General features: G+C 42.4%; 1 protein-coding gene across 3 annotated transcripts in view; it reads right to left on the reverse strand.

Annotated features, from left to right (window-relative positions):
* The window catches only part of LOC138738813 (E3 ubiquitin-protein ligase Midline-1), a 297,248-nt gene that overhangs the window by 103,897 nt on the left and 171,932 nt on the right, over nt 1-21,419 (reverse strand). For all 3 annotated transcript variants that reach the window (XM_069889801.1, XM_069889802.1, XM_069889800.1), the window contains exon 2: nt 3,818-4,536. In XM_069889801.1, the coding sequence (XP_069745902.1) occupies nt 3,818-4,480 (663 nt within the window). In that variant the 5' untranslated portion in view covers nt 4,481-4,536. The remainder of the gene's footprint in view (nt 1-3,817; nt 4,537-21,419) is intronic.

Consider the following 21,419-nt stretch of genomic DNA (forward strand, 5'->3'; position numbering starts at 1 on the left):
GTGGAAACTCTGCCTGGAAAGATGATGGGAGCAGCTTCAAAGTAATTTGCAAAAGGGAATTGGATAAATAGCTGAAAAAGAAAAAAATATATCTAGCGATGTTCAGCTATTACAAAGACCTAAAACAGGCATGATAGCCAAACAGTTGCCAACGTGCTGTACAATTTGCATTGAGGTAATGATGAGCAAGAAATCCACTTTTATGTTTGTCACCCTTGCTCATGAAACCCTCTTGTCACATTTCCTGCCTCAATGACAAAAGTGCAGGCAGCTTTACTTATTCAAGAATTATTTTCCCGCTGCCTCCTGGGAAGGCCACGTTGTACATGTTTTTTTTCCCCCAAACTTGTGGCCACGTGCAGTCAGCAAGACTACAGGAGGGAGGGTCATGAACTCATCACATTTCTAGTCCATCAAAGCTTCACTATTGGTAGCCTGGGAACAGATGGTTTTAATATGCAGATGTCCAGGGGGAGAATGAGTGTGGGAAAGGGAAAGAAACAGAGCCTGTTCTATGCTATAACATTCGTGCATGTGTGTTTATTATGAAACAGATTGAGGCCATTCAACCCATTAACTTTGTGCTAGCTTATAGTAGGGCATTCATGTCACTTCAAAATATGTTTTACCCACATGCTTATATTGATTTTCCTTCCAGTGCTAATCTAGTTCCATTATGAAAGTCCCAATTGACACAATTTCAACCACCTCTATAAACAGAGAATTCCACAGCATAGCTTTTTTTCTTTCCATCCCTTTGTACATTTTGGCTCAAATTTAAAACTTGTTTATTGGCTCTTGAACCTGTAATTGTACATCATTAAAGATAAAGTTTCATTTTGACAAGATGTGAGGTCTGTTCATAGATTACTAACATAATTGGAAGATTTAAGAAGCCTGGATGCTCCGGGAATTCTCTGTCTTGTGTCTGAAGGTCGCTATTTGATCCATATTTTCACAATTTTTACAAATTAACCTTGATCAGGAGGGGTTAGATTAGATTTAGTTTAAAGTTTTTTTCCTTTTTCTTTTTTTTAAGATAATGGGCTTAAATATAGTTGTCATAGGTCATATCATTAAATAATCTTTGTTTAGATCAAGGGATTGTTTAATTTAGTCTTATTTGTTTTCTATCCAGAACTATTTTGGAAAACATTATGAGAAGGTGGTATGTGAGTGGGAAGGGAAGGTTGAGAATCACTACTCTAGATCTAATTGTTACTAAAATATTTTGCTTGAGAAAAATTGTCATTGGCCCATTGCCTTTGGAGGTATGAAACCGTGCACATAACGAGTCAATTAGGTACAATTAACTTTTTCTTTCCACCCACATACCACCTTAAGCAATCCCTTATAAATCATAGAGCACCTACGGCATAGGGAATACTTAAAGTGGTATGTGAGCGGGAAGAAAAAGGTTGAGAACCACTGTCCTTCAGAGTCCTGCAGTGAGGAGTTACTGAAGTTCAGGATCATTGATGTGGCCATCTTTTCCGTATTCCTGGGAGAATAGGGTAAAGCAGTGGAAGTAGATTAACAGCCAGGCAAACAATGTTGTGAGTACTGTTGTTATGGATTTGAATTCTTTGGAGTTTAAAATAAAGAGATATGACCATATTCAAACATACAAGAACCTAGAGGAGGAGGATGTGATATTTACACTGATGGAGTCATAAACAAGGGAACTTGTGTAAAATTGAGATGGATGAAAACTTCTTCTCTTAGAGAGTGGCAAATATCTGGAATTCTCTGTCCTTGATCTTCAGATATATTGAAGGTGGAGATAGATATATATTTGAAAGATTGAGGAACTGGGGAGGTTTGGGGAACTGGCATAGAAGAGGAATTGAGGTCAGTATAGAGCAGCCACGATCACGCTGGATGGTGGGGTATGCTTTCAGGGCAGAGTGGCCATCCCACTGCTAACTTCTTGAATTTTTGGGCTTTAGCTATTTTGTTAGGTGTTTTGTCCAAAATTAGATCCTTGCAACATACATAATGGACTGGGCTGGCATTCACACCAACCAAACATAGGGCAGCACGGTTGGCATAGCGGTGAGCGCAATGCCTTTACAGAACGAGGGACTGGGATTCGAATCCAACACTGTAAGAAGTTTGTACGTTCTCCCCGTGTCTGCGTGGGTTTTCCTGGGAGCTCCGGTTTCTTCCCACCATTCGACACATACTGGTGTGTAGATTAATTGGGTGTAAATTGGGCAGCACAGCCTCATGGGCCAAGATGGCCTGTTACCGTGCTGTATGTCTAAATTAAAAATTTATAGCCCTCTGCACATCAACCCAGAAGGCAGTGGAATCCAAACCTTGGTCCTTTCTCCCAGAGAGGTGGGGAAAGTCAAAGTCTGTCCATGGGCATTTTACTCTTCTTGCAAAAAAGAATGAGCTAAGCTCAGGTCCCCGGGGACATTACATTTTTCATCAATGCTGTTAGTCAGAACTGAAAAAGACTTTAATAATGAATTACCTTGTAAAAGTTTTCTCAGTGATATATTAAAATATACCTGATCTTCTTAAAAAGCTTTTGGTGCACCCTAACATGGACAATGACATAATTCTCTTCAAATTTATCTGTGGTGCCACTGTACCTAGAACTAACAAACACCAGGTAACTTTCTGAGTATAATTATTGAAGATTATTTTCAAATACATTGATTAAATTGAAATACTAAAAAATTGTGGTAATTGTAGACAGGCTCTTCAGTAATCAAGAGATCAGCTTTTTACCAACCACAGCATATGGTGTCAGAGTAATTTACGTTGAAGTTTGCTCACTGGGCCTCAGCACAAAGTTTGAGCTGACAGATTTGACCAACACCAAGGGGTGTGAACTCATGGCAGAGTCTTTTTTCCATTTGAGAACTGGAGGATGCTCCCAGATTCCAAATGACAAGATGCGAGAGAGGAAGCTCATTTGGAAAATAAAACAGGGACAAGTCCCCAGGAGGTGATCTCTTCAATGCCAGTTCTATGCATGATCTGAATAACGTGGTCAATTTCCCTGTCCACATCACAACTTGAAAGTGTAAAATCAGCGAGACGCTGCAGACTGGGAAAGAGATAGTGGCTTTGTGATGGAAACCCACAGCCCCATAAATGTGTCAATATGAAAGGGAAGAGAACAACTGCCCTGAATTAGCATCGTACATTGGGAGTCAGGTAGGTGCAACAAGGAAGAAGGGACCAGGACTTTAAAGTGGAGATGTCAGGGACAGAGACACAGGTATCAATCCGTATCAAATTGTCAGAGTCACACAATGAAAAATCAAATGTTAAAAGAGAGAATAAGTGGCTAGTCAGTTAACATTAAATCCTCAATTTTTTTTTAAGGTAAATTTAGATAAAGTTGGGTAGGAGTGAGAGGAGGGGGTGGTGAGGGTGGGGGTGAAATCTCACCCAATGCAAAAGAAGAATGTTTATGCCTCAAAAAAAATCAGAATAAATCTATGTATCCAGCTCAAGATCAGTTGTGAAATGGTGGAGGAAAATGGGCCGATTATTATCAACAGAGCATTTTAACATCTGCATCACTCCAGGTTTTTCCCTTCAGTTCTTTGACTACTGAGGGAAGAACTTTTCTATGGTCAGAGATGAGCACTAAACATCAAACCTAAGCTTGTGTAAAGCTTATTGCTTTTGCAGCTGGTTGCTGCACAACAACATTAGATGGCATCTGCAGAGCAGCACCAATACCGTGCAGCGGTTCGAAATGATTAAGGCCATGCCTGACACATTCCACCAAACAAGAATGCCCCCTCTCTTGGGACATCTGGGGAGAGGGGAGAGATCAAGTGGGGCATACCTTGATCTTGTCGAACCGGTCAGCCAGCGCTGCCACTTGATGGTCTCGATGGCGCCCCACCAGCTTGCACAGGGCACAGATCAGTTGCTCGTCTGTTACGCAGTACATGTTAACCTTCTCGCTCTCGTGTTCAAGACACATCAGGCCCCGGAGGTGCGAGTCAGGGACGGGCTCGATGAGCCGGTGACCAGTGAAAGGTTTCTTGCTGGGGTGGGTGGCCTTCAGGCAGCCGTCACAGTAGGAGACCTCACAGGTGACACAGGTCTTCACGGCTGCCCGTGGCGGATCCTGCTCACAGAACTGGCAGGTGACACGCTCAGTTGCTGTCGTCATGGTGCTGCCGTTGAGGACCTGCTGCCGGCGGCTCTCACCGGGTGAGTTGGGCCCACTCACTGAGGCCTTCTGGAAGCGGTCGATGATGTTCTGCAGAGTGACGTTGCGCTTCAGCCCCTCTAAACCACGGTGGTTGAGTGAGATAACATAGCGGCAGGTTGGGCACTGGAAGGCAGCAATGGAGTCAACGCTCTCGTTGGATGCACAGTGAGAGACCAGGATACGGTGGGCACAGCTGAAGCAGAGGCTGTGGGCACAGGGCAGAAGCAGCGGATCCTCGAAGAGCTCCAAACAGATAGGGCAGGTCAGTTCCGACTCCAGTGTTTCCATCTTCAGGCAACGCAATCTGGTGTCGTCAGCAAAATCCGGGGAGGCTGGTGAGCTGTCTGGAAAGGCAACACAGGATTCGATTAGACGGTCACACGGGGAGGGACTCAGCTGAGGGAGCTTGCGGACTTCATGTCGATGCAGTGACCCATTCAATCCCAGCCAGATCTCTTGAGCTGAGCTCAGAGTCAGCCACACAGCCTGTTCAAGCGCCAGGGAAGAGGCAGCCTTCCCAAATGCTGAGCCGGGGGATGCAGAGGCAAATCTGGGCATCGGCTGAGAGTCGGATGGGGGATGTGGAAGTTCCTACTCCCATGCTCTGCTCAGGAGACGGTGCTTTGCGTGAGTCGACAGCCCAGTGAAGCGGAAGCTCTACTGCAGGATGCTGTGGGGATGTGTGAGATGGAGAGCCAGAGAGAGGAGTGGGGGGGGGGGGGGAGAGCCAGAGAGAGGAGGTGGGGGGGGGGAGAGCCAGAGAGAGGAGGTGGGGGGGGGGAGAGCCAGAGAGAGGAGGTGGGGGGGGGGAGAGCCAGAGAGAGGAGGTGGGGGGGGGGAGAGCCAGAGAGAGGAGGTGGGGGGGGGGAGAGCCAGAGAGAGGAGGTGGGGGGGGAGAGCCAGAGAGAGGAGGTGGGGGGGGGGAGAGCCAGAGAGAGGAGGTGGGGGGGGGAGAGCCAGAGAGAGGAAGGGGGGGAGAGCCAGAGAGAGGAAGGGGGGGGGAGAGCCAAAATGAGGAAGGGGGGAGAAGAGCCAGAGAGAGGAAGGGGGGGGAGAGCCAGAGAGAGGAAGGGGGGGAGAGCCAGAGAGAGGGGGGGAGAGCCAGAGAGAGGAAGGGGGGGGGGAAAAGAGCCAGAGAGAGGAAGGGGGGGGGAGAGCCAGAGAGAGGAGGGGGCGGAGAGCCAGAGAGAGGAGGGGGCGGAGAGCCAGAGAGAGGAAGGGGGGGAGAGCCAGAGAGAGGAAGGGGGGGGAGAGCCAGAGAGAGGAAGGGGGGGAGAGCCAGAGAGAGGAAGGGGGGGAGAGCCAGAGAGAGGAAGGGGGGGGGAAAGAGCCAGAGAGAGGAAGGGGGGGGGAAAGAGCCAGAGAGAGGAAGGGGGGGAAGAGCCAGAGAGAGGAGGGGGGGAAGAGCCAGAGAGAGGAGGGGGGGGAAGAGCCAGAGAGAGGAGGGGGGGAAGAGCCAGAGAGAGGAGGGGGGAGGGAAGAGCCAGAGAGAGGAGGGGGGAGGGAAGAGCCAGAGAGAGGAGGGGGGGGAAGAGCCAGAGAGAGGAGGGGGGGGAAGAGCCAGAGAGAGAGGAGGGGGGCAAGAGCCAGAGAGAGAGGAGGGGGGCAAGAGCCAGAGAGAGAGGAGGGGGGCAAGAGCCAGAGAGAGAGGAGGGGGGGAAGAGCCAGAGAGAGGAGGGGGGGAAGAGCCAGAGAGAGAGGAGGGGGGGGAAGAGCCAGAAAGAGAGGAGGGGGGCAAGAGCCAGAGAGAGGAGGGGGGGGGGGAAGAGCCAGAGAGAGGAGGGGGGTAGAGCCAGAGAGAGGAGGGGGGGGAAGAGCCAGAGAGAGGGGGGGAGAGCCAGAGAGAAGGGGGGGGGAGAGCCAGAGAGAGGGGGGGGGGGGAGAGCCAGAGAGAGGGGGGGGGGAGAGCCAGAGAGAGGGGGGGGGAGAGCCAGAGAGAGGGGCAGGGAGAGCCAGAGAGAGGGGGAGAGAGCCAGAGAGAAGGGGGGGGGGGAGAGAGCCTGAGAGAAGGGGGGGGGAGAGAGAGAGAGAGAGAGAGACAGAGAGATGGCTACTATTTTGCCCATTCACCAGAAGTATCCCCCTCCCCCCCCCCTGGCACAGCTGCCTGCACTCTTCATTCTGAGTCACCACTCCTGACACTGGACCTCCCAACCTTTCCCAAAACAAACATTGCTTCATTCCTGGGAGATTTTCATAGGTTCATTAGTAACTGGCAGAAGGCTGCAAAACAATTCTAATCTCATTGTGTCCATCCAACCAGCTTTGGGCTTCATTAATTACAATTAGTTTGAATGCTGGAAGCACAGTTGGCAAGGGTTTACTGAGGAGAGGGGGAACATGACAACTTAAAGAGAAACCAACTGTTTGGAAAAAAATACTTGATAAACCTTTATTATTCCATTGAATGAGGTCAAGACTAGTATGAAGGTATGAGAGCAGCTTCAGGGTTTAAAGGGTTACAGTGTTCATAAGATCAGCATGTGGTCAGGGATGAGAAAGAGAGGTAGCAGCCGTTGTGCAGGATGGGACACACGTATGTCATTTGAGCATCAGAAATTCTTACTGTACTGACCCTTCATTTCGTTGTAGCTGGCTTATGACATCACCAGCACAGTCACAAATCCTCAGTCAGGGCTCCCAACAATCTCAATCATTTCCTCAACTGGGAATGGAAGGTGGAATTAACGATGAAGGTAGGGCTTGGAGATAGTGGGCCCCCTATTTAACATCTCTGACAGAAAATGCTTCTTGCAGAGTAGTACATCCACTACACTGCAACACCAGTGTTAGTTTTGTTCTCCAGTCTATGTGTGGAAGACTTTAAGTTTGTAAGGAGGTTGTGTGTTCTCGTCATGGGTTTCCTCCTGTATTCCAAAGACTGATTGGTCACTTGGGTTTATTTGGAGGAGCCTGGGCTCATGGACCACAAGACCCTGTTACCCATCATGCTACACCTTTACATTAAAATTAAAGATTAAAACCTGCTAAAGCCTTTAGTACAAAATTAAATATGGGATGACTATGGGATGAATGTAAATGGGTTGGCATGGATTTGGTGAGCCTGTGTTGTATCTCTCTCCATGGGTCTAATGATTAATGTGAACTGGCACAAACCCTTCCCGCATTTCTGAGGGCCAAACAATAGGTTCTGGCAGCGACAAGTTCTGATGGTGACCACTAGCCCCCTTCAGCAACAATTCTCCACAATATTATGTAATGTCTCTGACACAGATGAAGATCTGGCAAATTTGTGATGCTATCAGCAAAGGAGAGAGGAGGAGAGTGAAGAAGAAAGGAAAGAGTGGGAAAGGAGGAGTCACAGACCTGAATCTACTGTGGCTTTTTGACCTTTGCCCGTCCCATTAGCACAAATGAGATAATGAATGCAGACTCGCTCATTGAAGAACAAGGACACCAGTCGCATCTCCCCTAGTCTTCCCAGTGGCATATCTAGGTAAATTAGTGCTGATGGCAAGCACTGAGATTGCACCCCCTCCCCTCCACCCCCCATCTATATATATTAAAAAATCACATATAAAGTTGATAGTTGGGTGATTTTCACACACAATTGGGCTGGCGCTAACTGCTACCCCAACCATGCCGCCCAATATATCCTTGTAAATTTCACACATTTCATTGCAATTTATTAGAAGTAAACCAGTGGATTAACTCCCACCCTCTACCTCATCCATCTCCTTGCCTTTGTTCCATGAATCTTAACATTTCTACCCAAAATGTCAAGCTCAGAACCTCTAAGCTCCAACTGACCAGCCACATCTACAGGGGGGGGGGAAGGTTCCAGACATTTAATGCATTCCGATTTCCAGTCAGGTATCCACATGTATAAGAGTTAGGAACAGATTTAATTATTAAAATTAATTATGGATAGCTGACATTCTCCGGAGCAAAGTAAAAGCCTAAAGATTTGGATGAGATTTCTCCAAAATTTGACGGTGTTCTTTGTTCATCATCTCTTTGCTTGCTGACCTCAATTGTCCTCCTTTATGACAAAATTTCCTCTTTAAGAGTTTCACCCTTATATTCAAATCTCTGCACCTTTCTAACTCTGGTCTCTTTCTATTTTCTGATTTTCATCACATCATTAACTGCACCATTCCTTCAGCCTTCAGTCTCTCTCCTCCATAAAATCAAGCACCTTGACCAGGAATTTGACATACTTTTTCCTCTCTTTGTATGAGGTTTGGTTTGTTCAACCAAGGTCTTGCAAAGCTTCCTCAGATACTAAATGTGCTGTATAAATGCAAAGTGTTGTTTAAATTGAAGTGCCTCTGTCAAGTCAAAACCTCATGATGAGAAGAAATATTTTTATAGGCAAAACAATGTCAATTATTTAAGACAATAAAAAGATTTATTTATAGATGCATAGAGTCCGCCATTAGCTGGTCTCTTGTGGGAGAATTTTCTAACCCATTCTCTTGTTGTTTTCCTTGTTCCATGTGTACATACAACATCAGTTCAAATAAAGGACAAAGACACAGCAAATTACCCCTGCACAAATCCACTATATTCCAGGCTATACTGTGCTGCCGACTTGCTGTCAACTAGGCTGATCATTATTAAAGCTGACACAAGCCATTAACTGCCCCTTTTCTCTAAAAGAGACGGGTGATTGATTGGGTTAAACATTGCAGGCATTTGGTAGATCCTTGTCCAGGATAACAGATTCACACTTCCAAAACTGCAGTTTCCAAGATCTGAACAATTTAATTTTAAAATATGCTATGCAGTACCCACAGCCTGATTTAAGTGGTCTGACAAACCAGTCAGATGTAGCTAAAGCAAAGCTACCAGGGTTCCCTGTCCTTCAAAGGATCAAATTAAATTCCTCCACGTTATCATCAACAAAGAAGAAAAATTGTATGTGCATTTGAAGAGATATCCTTTTTAAAAAAATTATCTTTGAAGAGTTTTCTATTAAATGTGAAAAATATTGATGAGATAAAGAAGATCTTGGGGCAGAGATCATGTGATCAAATCACCAGGACAGCAATCGACCAGAGTTGGCAAGACCTAGCTGCAGTTTAAGATAAGTCCCCAGTGAAGAATGTGACATCAAAATTTGCTAAATCAGATAAATTAAAGATATATTCTTTGATTGTAGGAGGCAATTTAAATTGCTGGCTAGACCCTATGCTTGATTATTCATCTCCCAAAATTGTTACTTGCTTAATTATAGGAAGGATATAAACAGAGTGGAGAGAGTGCAGAGAAGATTTACCAGAATGTTACCTGGGTTTAAGCATCTAGAGTACAGGGAGAGATTGGGCAGATTAGGTCTTTATTCTTTGGAGCATAGAAGGTTGAGAGGGGATTTGATAGAGGTATTTAAGATTATGAAAGGGATAGACAGAGTGGATGTGGATAGACTATTTCCGTTAAGAGTAGGAGAGATTGAAACAAGAGGACATGAGTTAAGAGTTAAGGGGCAGAGGTTTAGAGGTAACATGAGGGGGAACTTCTTTACTCAGAGAGTGGTAGCGGTGTGGAATGAGCTTCCGGGAGAAATAGCGGCGGCAGAGTCAATTTTATTATTTAAGAAAAAGTTGGACAGGATGAGAAGAAGGTGGAGGGTTATGGTCATTGTGCAGGTAGGTGGGACTAGAGAGGAGTGTTTGGTTCGGTGCGGACTAGAAGGGCCTAATGGCCTGTTTCTGTGCTGTAATTGTTATATATGTTATATATATGAAATAAGTCTGCTATATTTATCAGCTCATCTATGCCACATTCAGGTATTATAGATTCAGAATTTTCTTTTTTCTCCAATATTCATTCTTACTCAAGGATTGACTATTTTCTTGCAGACCAACAATTAATTTCACTTGTTGATTCTTGTAAATGTGAGTGTATAATAATTTCAGATAATTCTCTGGTGGTTTTATCTATTAATATCTGCTTCATTAGACAAATTTAAAATTCGGTTAGATCAATTTTTACATGATAGAGGAATTAGGGGATATGGGGAGAAGGCAGGTAGGTGGAGTTAGGTCATAAATTAGATCAGCCATGATCATATTGAATGGCGGAGCAGGCTCGATGGGCCATTTTTGGCCTACTCCTGTTCCTACTTCCTATGTTTATCCCAGATTTACCCAGAAACACAAAACAATGGTGCTTTGAATCCTATCCCTGACTTTTTGAAATTTATAAAAGATCAAATTGCCTTTCTTTAAAAAAATATAAATGTAAATTCCTCTCCTGAGGTCTCTGATTTAGTTATCTAGGATTCCTTAAAAGCTGACATTAGAGGTCAAATAATTTCTTTCATGGCTTGAAGAGAGAGAGAGATGAACTGGCTAACCAACTGAAATCTATTGACCAACAATATTCCTCAACTCCTAAAAGGGTTGAATTTAAAACAAGACATGATTTGCTTCTTACCTATTCTATTCAGACCTAACTTTTAATAAGTAAATCTAATTTTTACATACATGGGGGATAAGGCTGGGATTTCTTAGCTTACCAAATTAGAAACTGCACAGCTAAACAGCTCATTACAGAAATTTGTAAAGATAATGGAGTGATTACCACTGACCATGGTGAGATAAACGAAGCCGTTTGTCAATATCATTCTAAACTATATCATACTTAATCAATTAAGGATTCAGATTCGAGTGCGCAAATTTTGGACAAACTAAATATTCCTTCATTGTCTTCAGAAAAACAGTCACTGTTGGAGAAACCTTTTTCTTCTGAAGAGATGGTCACAGCAATTAACTATTTGCAGCCCTGTAAAGTTGCTGGTCCCAATGGTTTCCCAGCAGAATTTTATAAGATTTTTTTTCTTATTTAGATTTGGTACCTTCTGAATCTTTGACTGCTGGGAGACCACCAGATGCCTTTTTATGAAGCCTCAAACTCTCTTATTTCTTAAAATAAACACCTTTCTGATTGTTCTTCCTGCAGGTCAATATTTTTTAATGCTGATGCTAAGATACTAAGGTTTTGGCCCATAGACTAGAATAAATTATGCCTCTTACTATCTCTGAAGATCAATTTGGGTTAAAAAAGGGTTGTTATTCACAATTTAATATCTGTTGTTTATTAAATATCCTTTACTCTCCCACTGTTTCACCTTCTGAATGTATTGTTTACTTAGATGCTGAGAAAACTTGTAAGAGTAGAATGGAACTATTTATTTAATGTATTAGAGAAATTTAATTTTGGCCCCAAATTTATTAATTAGATTAAATTAATATATTTGTCTTCTATTGCTTCTATTTTTACCAACTCAATGAAATCCAAATCATTTAAGATCCACTATGGAACTAGTTTTTTTTTAAAGACCATTATTGTTTAATTTAGCATTAGAACCATTTGCAGTGGCCTTTCAGCAATCCGATGACATTTCTGGTATGATAAGGGGTGGGACTGTTCGTAAAGGTCTAACTTTATGCAGTTGACCTTTTATTGTATCTATCTGACCCTGATCGTTTGATCCCAGCTATTTTATCACTCCTTCATCAATTTGGTCAATTTTCTGGATATAAATTAAATCTCCAAAAAAGTGAATTGCTTGTCTTCAATTCCTCTAGCTCTCTAGATTTTACTGTTCCTTTTAATATTGTTAAGAATCAATTATTTAGCTGTTACTATTGCTAAGAATTTCAACAATTTGCTCAAGGAGAACTTTCTTACTTTAATGAACCATTAAGAAATACTTAGTTCAGTGGTCTCCTCTTTCAATCTCCCTAAATGGACATATTAATGTTATTAAGATGAATATCCTGTCCAAGTTCCAATATATTTTGCAAGCCGTATCTTTTTCTTGTTCCCAAAACCTTTTTTGATTTGCTCGATTCTATTATTTCTTCCTTTATCCAGAAATAAATGTTCTCGTCTTAATATAACTTTCCTTCAAAATCCTAAAAAAAGGGATTAGCATTGCCTAATTTTAGATTTAATTATTGGGCAGCTAATATTAGATATATTAATTTTTGGATTCATCATAAGAACAGAAATGATGTTGCTGGCTGGATTAATTTGGAAATTGATTCTACCAAGACATATTCCCTCATTTCGATAGTTTGAGCTCCATTACCTTTCTCTGCTTCTAAATTAATTGATATTTTTACTGTTAAACATACATTGAGGATTTGATTACATTTTGGATGTCATAGATTTTTATTAATCAGTCTTCTTTTAGCCAATTCCTTTTTTAAAAAAAAACCTGAGATACAAGATTTTGGTTTTCGTCAATGGTCAGAGTTTGATATACAATCTTTCCAAGATCTTTTTATTGACCAAAATTTGGCTTCTTTTGAATAATTATCTTTTAATTTAAAATAACTAAACTTTTTTTTATATAAAGATATTTACAGATTAGGAGCTTTTTAAATTCCTTGGTTTTAAAACTCCCTCAAGATTTGTTATTAAAGATGATAGAGAAGATCTATCTTAAACCAAATACTAAAAAGTTGTTACCAGTTCTCTATGAGTTATTATTGATGTCTAGTGGTAATTCCCTGGACAAGACTACAAAATGGAGGGAGCAAGATTTTCAACAAGAATTTTCTGATGCTTCATGGGATTCTATCTTCAAATTGGTTAATTAATCTTCTCTAAGCATCCGACATTCATTATTGCACTTTAAAGTCGTACATTGAGCTTACTTTTCCAAAGTTCAATTGACTAAATTTTATTCCAATTTCTCATCAAAATATAATGGATGTAAGACTGAAGAAGGTCCATTATTTCATGTTTTGGTCATGTTCCTTGCTTTTCAATTATTGGGAAAGTATCTTCCTTACCTTCTCTTTAGTTCTTAATATTAATTTGGGTCCTAATCCTTTTTTTGCTCTATTTGGAGTAAGTCAGCTGATTTAAATTTGTCTGGGCTACAATCCCATATAGTTGCCTTTGCTCTTCTTTTTGCCAGAAGAGCTGGATTTATGAGACGGAAGGATGCTGTCCCTCCTACCCAGACTCAGTGGTTTTCTGATGTGATGGCATGCTTGACTCTGGAAAAAAGTAGATGCTCCACTAATGTAATGAACCTTATTTTTCTAAATTTATGGGGTCCTTTCCTTAATTATTTTTAGAATTTATAAGATTATTGGATTTCATTTTACGGTTTGGTTGTTCTTTCTTCCATGCAGGGGCCTGTGCTGCTGCAGAGGCTGTGGAAGTGCTAGAGGCAAATCCATGACCACTCAGTGACTCTGAAGGGACTCTCTTTTGCGTTTCTTTCTCTCATACTGTAAGGGGAGCTGGGCAACACTATGAAAGAATAAGTTTAATGAATATGCTTAACAAAGGGTTAATGAATTTGGTGAGAAAATATAGTAGGAATGGTGGGAATGTAACTGTCTTGTAATGGTCTTCTAACATGACCTTCCCTGTGCTGTAATGAGATAGTAGGCACTTTCAGGTGCACCAAACACTTGTTTGTAAAGGAGGAGGTTCTTCACTTTTACAGCTAAAGATGCACCTTCCTGAATGCACTGTGTTGGCTCCAAAGTGCTGATTTCAACCCTTCTCAGGGAAGGATGATCTGCTCCGCTGCCTGACCTGAATGTACAGCCGCTGCAAGCGGCTGGTTAGGGGCGGGCTGATGATACCATCAGCCCGTGAACCATCTGCCCACCCACCCCTCTCCCTCCAAGACAGGGACAGCAGGGCAGTGGGAGCACTCAGAGCGTGGGGGCCATCGGGGCAGCTCTCTTCCGCTCAAAACGTGGCACAGCAATGGCTGTCTTCCCTACCCATAATCGCCCCATAATGGGACACTGGAGCAGCCTTTTAAGGCTACTGTCTAAAAGGTAAGTTCTTCATTGCTCCTGTAGCCTGCCTCAAGTCGGAAGCCTGACATGAAATGGCCCAGTAACTAACGCCACAAAGAATGTAGTAAAAGTAAATAAACCAAGAGTAAGGACACCCTGACATTTCCCAGCCAACTGCAACATATTGTTGTAAAATTATGGAACGCCAGATGTGGGAAACTTGTTGGGTCACACGCTGACCCCTGCTTTGAGGTGTATAAAAGTGGGATGAACATTCTATATGCTTTGAGTAGGGATCAGTGTGGAGAATGAGTTACTGAACTCTTTCTTTGTACCTCTGACTCCTGCTAGCATTTACAAGGCTGAATAACGATAACTGTGATTGGTTCTGCTGTTGATTTTAATCACAGCGCAAGCTGACTTTCACAATGTTAATGATGACTGTCTGCCTTTCAGCAGGCAGAAGGCAATTTCATGCAATGTTACACGTTCTGTATTATTACATGACAATTAAGAAATCTTGAAGTGGTCTTTACCCACTGACACTATTTCATCAATCCAGTCACACTATATGGTGAATAAGAGAACAAGATGCTGTTCTTCCGAGAACAATTTTTTTCAGCGTACGAGCAAGATGTTAGCTGTGCCTTGGCTGCTAGCTTTCATCTCTAAGGCTGATGGGCAGGATACACAATATGATCTCAAAATTTAAACTTTATTCTTAAAACTATATTCAAGAAATACAAAAACAGAGTATGGGATTCAGTGTTATCTGTTCAATACATGTCTATTTCCTCTGCAAGGAACAGTGTCAGTTAAATAACACCAGCAGGGAACAGCTGGAGGCAAGAACCCTGAGGATTACATCTGGTCTGAATTGTTAATGCCAGAAGTTCCTCCCTCCCACCGTCTGTCCAATGGGTGCAGGGGTGCAGCTATTGGAACTGCTGCTTCATGGTTCCAGTGACAGGGTTTAATCTTAGCCTTCAGTGCTGTTTTTGGCAGAGTGTATTTGTTGTCCCTGTGGATTTCCTTCAGGAGTTACAGTTTCTTCCCACATCCCAAAGACATGCGAGTTGGCAGATGAAGTGGCAACTGTAGATAACCCCTTGAGCGATAGAATCTTGGGACGGTGGTGGGGACTAGGAGATGGCCATTGGTGGAATTGATGGAAATGATATGGAGAATAGTCAGTTTAGTGTAAAAATGGGTGCTTAATGATCTGCATGGACTCGGAGAGCTGAAGGGCTGATTTTGTGCTATCTCTCTCTCTCTCTCCATTGGTATGAATGCAACACCAAATGATTACAGCACTACTGGAGGAGGAGCCAAGATGTTAAACTAACATCCTTGTTGCCAACAAAAATATTCTATGATACTACTTCAGAGAAGGTAATTGAATCTCTTGGTTAACATCTGTTCCTCAACCAACACCACCAAAGTATACTACCTAATCATTCCTGATTATGAGATATTGCTTTACACATTTTCCACATTAAATTAATTTCAGAGAAGTAACTTGATGACTGTGATGTGCTTTGGCCCGCCTTAAAGATGCCATTTAAGTTTTCTCTCTATTGAGAATTCAAAGGGAACATTTCTGTGATTGAAATGAAACCAGACATTTCAGGTATTATTGACTATAAGACATAGGACCAGAAATAGGCTATTCAACTCTTTGACTTTGCCCCACCATTAATCATGAGCTGGTAAAAATCAGGATTGTGTTGACACTGCGGTTACCGTAAGTGAAAAAACGCACACAAATGCTGGAGAAACTCAGCTGGTCAAACAGTGCCTTTATGTAGCCAAGGTAATGATACAGCACCAACGTTTCAGGCTTGATCCCTTCATCATGAGCTCTTCCATTTTGCAACTTAGCCCCAATGCCTGGACTTCTCCCCATAACCTTTGATGCCCTGGCTAATCAAGAACCTATCAATCTCTGCCTTAAATACACCCAATGACTTGGCTTCCACAATTGCCTATGGCAGCTCACACAGTAACTATGGGCATAGTTGGTTGTTATTCAGTGGGACAATCACAAAAGAAGGGTTAAAACTCCTGATTTGATCAGTGTGTCATTTTTTTCAAATTGTTATCAGCGGACAACCCAAACATCTCTCAACACTCGAACATAGTCTCTCCATCAGCTAAACAAGTAAAGAGTTGCCCCAAAAATAATCCTGGCCACACACCCTACCACAAACATCCTACAGTAGCAAATGAAGCAAGGAATCTCCATTTTAAACAGAGCAACCACTTTGAGTCAATTATAGCTGATCAAAATTGGGGCATCATAAATAAACTGGTCACTGGTCCCTCCCCAATTAAAAAGAAAGACCTCTCCAAGAAAACCCATCCATCTTTTGCTTTACAGCAGGATTATATCCGTTGAAAAGTATGATGAAAAATATCCAGGAAAACAGTCATACATTTTGTTGTACGTTCACAAGCACCCTGCACACATTTAATCTGGAGGTCAGACATTTCACCTTGTTCCTGTAAATATCCCAACAATGTTGTTTTAAATTATTTTCAAAAAGCACACAAGTCTCTACAAAGCCTATTGAAAATGCATGAGAAGGAGGAGTCTCCTAATCCGCTCCCACAGCTGTCAGCAGTGAATAGGCAGGCCATTTGATACCCACCAGTGGATTCCAACCGGGCCCTGATTGTCCCGGCATAGCTGAGAGTAAAGACACAAGCACAGCACAATCAAACAGGAGGTTTAGCAGCAGTTAGCCAGAGGCTGTTAGCCCAAGTGGTCCAGGTCCCCCACTCCATCAAGCTGAGAGGAATGTCTGTAGCACAACAGGAAAATCCAATGTACAATGACAGGAAAAACCAGCTCCACCTAAAACCACCTCCGCCAAAAGTGTGGCTAAGAGGGAAGGACAGGGCAGTCAGTCTAATCATCAGCTAGTCTGCCAGTGACCCTCCGGCGAAGTCTCTGCTTTCTGTCTCCAGTTTCAGACCGAGCTTACTGAATAAACAAGGAGGATCAGGTTCTACTCAAGACGTCTGCCTAACAATAACTTCTTGTCAACAGGACTTTTGGAATTCTCATTTTGAACATGACAGGGAGAAATGGCACAATCTGTAATGTAATTAAATACACAGCAGAAGGTAGAGGCCCTGTGATTCCCAAGCTCCTAACAGGAGACAATTTCTTTCCCGTGAGCAAATACCAATTTACTGATTGCAACTATGACATCACCCGGAGCTACATAATGTGGAACATCCCAGACTGGAATCCCTGGAATTGTTACAGCCCAAAATAAAACCCCATAATGTATTGCGGCTTATAATAAACCACTTTTGTCTGTACAGCCTATAATGAACATACCCTGTAGCATGCCGCAGTTCATAATTATCCCTATGTAGTTACAATGAAACCATATAGTCAGTTATAGTCTACAATAAACTCTAATTATTACAGCCCAGAATGAACCCTAATACTATCTTAGACTATAATAAAACATATTAGACTGAAAAGAGTTACAATGCTCGTTACAGTCTATAATGAATCAGTGTAGTCTGTTATAAGCCATATCAAATCCCTTTGGTTTGTTACAGTCCACATCAAACTTCTGAAATCAGTTACAGTCCGTAATAACCTCATGTATTTCACAACATAGAGTGAACCCCTGTGCTCTCTCATAGCCCACAATAAATCGCAACAACCTTTAGTCTGTTATAGTTCATGATAAACCCTTGTGGTCTTTTACCTCCTATAATATTCCCTGAAATCTCTATTCGCCCAAACTAAACAGCCTATATATAAAAAATCTGAAAGTCTCTTATAGCCCTTACTAAACCTCTGAAGGTCTATAAAAACTTGCGTCATTTTAATCTCACAGTGCCATCACCCATTTCACACTTGCCTGATTGCAGACACCAGGGATTGTACTAGGGGTCGAGCCGTCAATCCCCGTTGTGGAGCTGATTTTGCTTTCACGCTATAAAGGTCGATTGCATTCCTGGGACCACTTGTGAAAGGGGCTATTTACCATGCATCTTAATGAACTGAAGCACCTGATCCTTACTTTTAAACTTTGTGTCCCAAGAAGGCTCCTCAACCTAACTAAAACAGCACATTGCCAGTCACGTTAAGGCTAACCTGGAGATCTCCAATCCAGTGTTAAAATTAACCATTGCAGAGAAGATGACATTTACTGAGTTGCCTTTTGTTTTGCTGACTTGTCCACTTCAGAGTCACATGCAGATCAGACAAGATAAAGGAGACAGATTTCCTTGACGAGAGGTGGGTTTTTATTACAGTCAGTCCTCTTCATAGTCAGGTAAACACGAAAAACTGCAGTTGCTGGGGTCTAGTGTAATGCACAAATTTTTTTTGACAGATGGTGGAAGAAGAGTCAATTATCTTTAATTAACTTTTCTTTCCCTCCGAACAACTCCCCTTGGACATTTTTGTTTGATGACTTACCTACAATAAGGTTGAGTGGCACCACTGTGCCACTCAGTTTAGCAATGAAAGAAAGTGACTGGCAGTGTGAAGGTGATTTGAGATTCCTCTCCTGTGTTTGGTCTGCTCCTCCGATAGTTATAAAGGCAATCTCAGAGGGAAATGCTTCAATGAGAGGCTGAGAAATAGGAGCACGTTTTCATGCTAGCATGAAGTGCCTGCTCGATACTCCCTCTCTTTAGGAGTCTTTATTTATGCATAGATTTAGAAGTGACAAGAAATGGTGAGCCTACTCAAAAGTGACTACTTGAGTGAAAAAGTGTGGCAGCACAGCAATTACATCCAATTGTCGTGAATAGATGGAAATGAAATGGCGGAGTCGGATGTCCATGGTCTCATGCACTGCCAGACTGCAAATTGGAGGAACATCCCATATGTGGGCCTTCTCCAACTGGATGGCATTGACGACGACTTCTCAAATTTCAATAAGCCCACCTTCCCCCTATCTATCCCTATGCCTCCTTTTCTCCAGCTCTGCCCTTCTCCCCTTTTCACTGTCTCCTTTCCCCAGTTCTGCATTCACAGGGGCACACCCACACTCCCCCCCAATCAATTCTCACTTTTCCTCTCCCTTGTCCTATCTACTTCCAATTAATACCTTTTGTCTATTGGTCTGTACTCTTCCCCCTGCCCTTTCTTTCCTTTTCCCCAGCCTTTTAAGTTAGGTGCCTCTCTATATTTACTCATACCTTGAAGGAGAGCGCAGGCTTGACATGCTGGTTATACATCTTTACTTTCTATGGATGCAGCAAGACCCGCTGTTCCTTTAGCAGCATCTGCAAACTTCAACATTTTCCTACTTCTTATGGCTCTCCATCTCTGTGCCTCAGTTTTCACATTGCAGTTCATGCCTACAACTCAGAATAGATACTGCCCTTCCTTCCTGTTATTACCTTTGGAATCTACCAACCATCCTTTTCAGGATTATCGCCAAAGCTTTCGACTCTAGTGGGTCCTATTATTAGGAGCGTATTTCTCCCTGGGAAAGCATCCCAATGTGGGTGGGTTATGACCTGAAGTCAAATTTCCCAACTGGTGTGATTTGACCCAGATGGCTAGTGTGATTTACTCAAATTAAAATCAAATTTAAAATCAGATAAGTGCTGGAAAAAAGCAAGACAATGCAAACCACACATTTGGCGAAACTTCCTGACCCCCTTGATAAAATGAGATGGCTCACTAGTGTCAAAAATGCCATTCAAACATTTCACCCATCTTGTGTTTTTTCCATACGAAGTGACCATGGCCTCCAGGACAGGATGTGTGATCTCTTCAAATCCCATCCAAGCCAACGCTTAATTGGGGGAGCATTTCAAGCTCAGGAATACACACTTTTGGAAGAGATGTTAAAACACGGCCCTATCTTAATAAAAAACACTGTTTGGCAACATTAAATCCCAGCATCTGGATCAACATTTATTTACTAGTCAACATCACCATAAAATATTATAGATCTTACTGTCACCAACATGTTGTTGGAGCTTTCTGTGAGAAAGTTTGCTGCCACATTTTCAACACTTAAAGCAGTGATCATGTATTAAAGTACTGTCAAGTACTTTGGAATTTGAGTTATAAAGTTACTATCTCAATGAAGGTAATTCTTTCTTTGTGGGGTGCACAAGAACACCCTGGATAGTGCAACCATTCAGAACTTGAAAGCTTAGAAGGGAATTTTGTGATGAAAGGCAATTGGTTTAACCCATAAACTTTATTTCATCCTACTTAGATGTTGGTTGACCCGTTGAATATTTTCAGCATGTTGCTTCACCGTGACCAACATAATGTCAGCCATGGTCCAATTCTACTAGTCAGCGATCCACATTGTGTTTTTCCACTCTCCTCAATCAAGCTGCCTCCATTCACACTAATTAACTGCTTGTAACTTACATTGCAGCAATTACAGCAATTCTGCTGCAAACAAGCAACAGATGGGAATTTGTGAAACAAAATAGGAGATGCCTTCTCTCCTTTTTGATATCTGTGCTAGCTCTCATTTCCTATAGGTGAAAGATATGCTCCCAGCTATGTCACAAGACCCCATGGCTAAAATTCCTACCTCATTTTAGCAAAAACAACAAATCTGAATACTAAACAGATTTCATTAATTCATTCCTGTGTTAAATTAACGCAAGGAATTTCATCTGCATCCAAAATGTTCCTTTAATCCTTCTGTTTAAGACTGAGTTTGAGATTGAGGCAGATAGCATTTGCATTGGAGTACAGGGGGTGGTCTGTGCCCTTCGCGTCCAACCAAAAAACTTTTCCCAACATCTCCTGCCCATCTCAAATATTTTTATTACCAATAAAAAAATCTGTGATCCATCAGACTCTGACAACCCTGCAGAGAACCTTCCTTTTTTAAAATTTCCTTTAAATAAAGACCACCAAGCACAGGCTCAACTGTTTACTGAGACCACTATCCCTTTAAATAGATAAACTGCCTGAGGCAGGATCATGGCATCCTGCAGGTAAATGTCATCATATATCTTAAAGTGAAGACAGTTCAAACTTCAAGTGTTTAGAATGCCTGTCAGAAATCACTGGAAAAGTTCAAGCTTTGGCATGAAACCAGAGCCGAACTACTGGTAATCCATGAGGCTCTACTTGAGTCTCCTCACACCTTACCTTATCTCATTCTATCCTCATCTTGCTTTTCCCCTTTACGTACTCGTGTACAACGGATTCTTGCCATTGAGGGAGTTCAGTGAAAAATTGAGCGAGTTCAGCAAAGGTTCACTAGATGTTTTTTTCTGGGATGGCAGGTTTGACGCAAGGAGAAAGACTGGAAAGACTAGGGGTGCATTCATTGCAATTTAGAAGAATGAGAGGGGATCTCAGAGGCAAAATAAAATTCAGATTGGACTAGACAGGATTGATGCAAGAACTTCTTGATGTTGGGGAAGTCAAGAAAAAGGGATCAAATTGAAGTCTACGGGTATGTCATTTAGGACTGAGATGAGGAGAAATTCGTGCACCGTCAAAATTTTTTTTTAAA

Source organism: Narcine bancroftii, chromosome 7 (assembly GCF_036971445.1).
Source record: "Narcine bancroftii isolate sNarBan1 chromosome 7, sNarBan1.hap1, whole genome shotgun sequence".
Lineage (NCBI taxonomy): Eukaryota > Metazoa > Chordata > Chondrichthyes > Torpediniformes > Narcinidae > Narcine > Narcine bancroftii.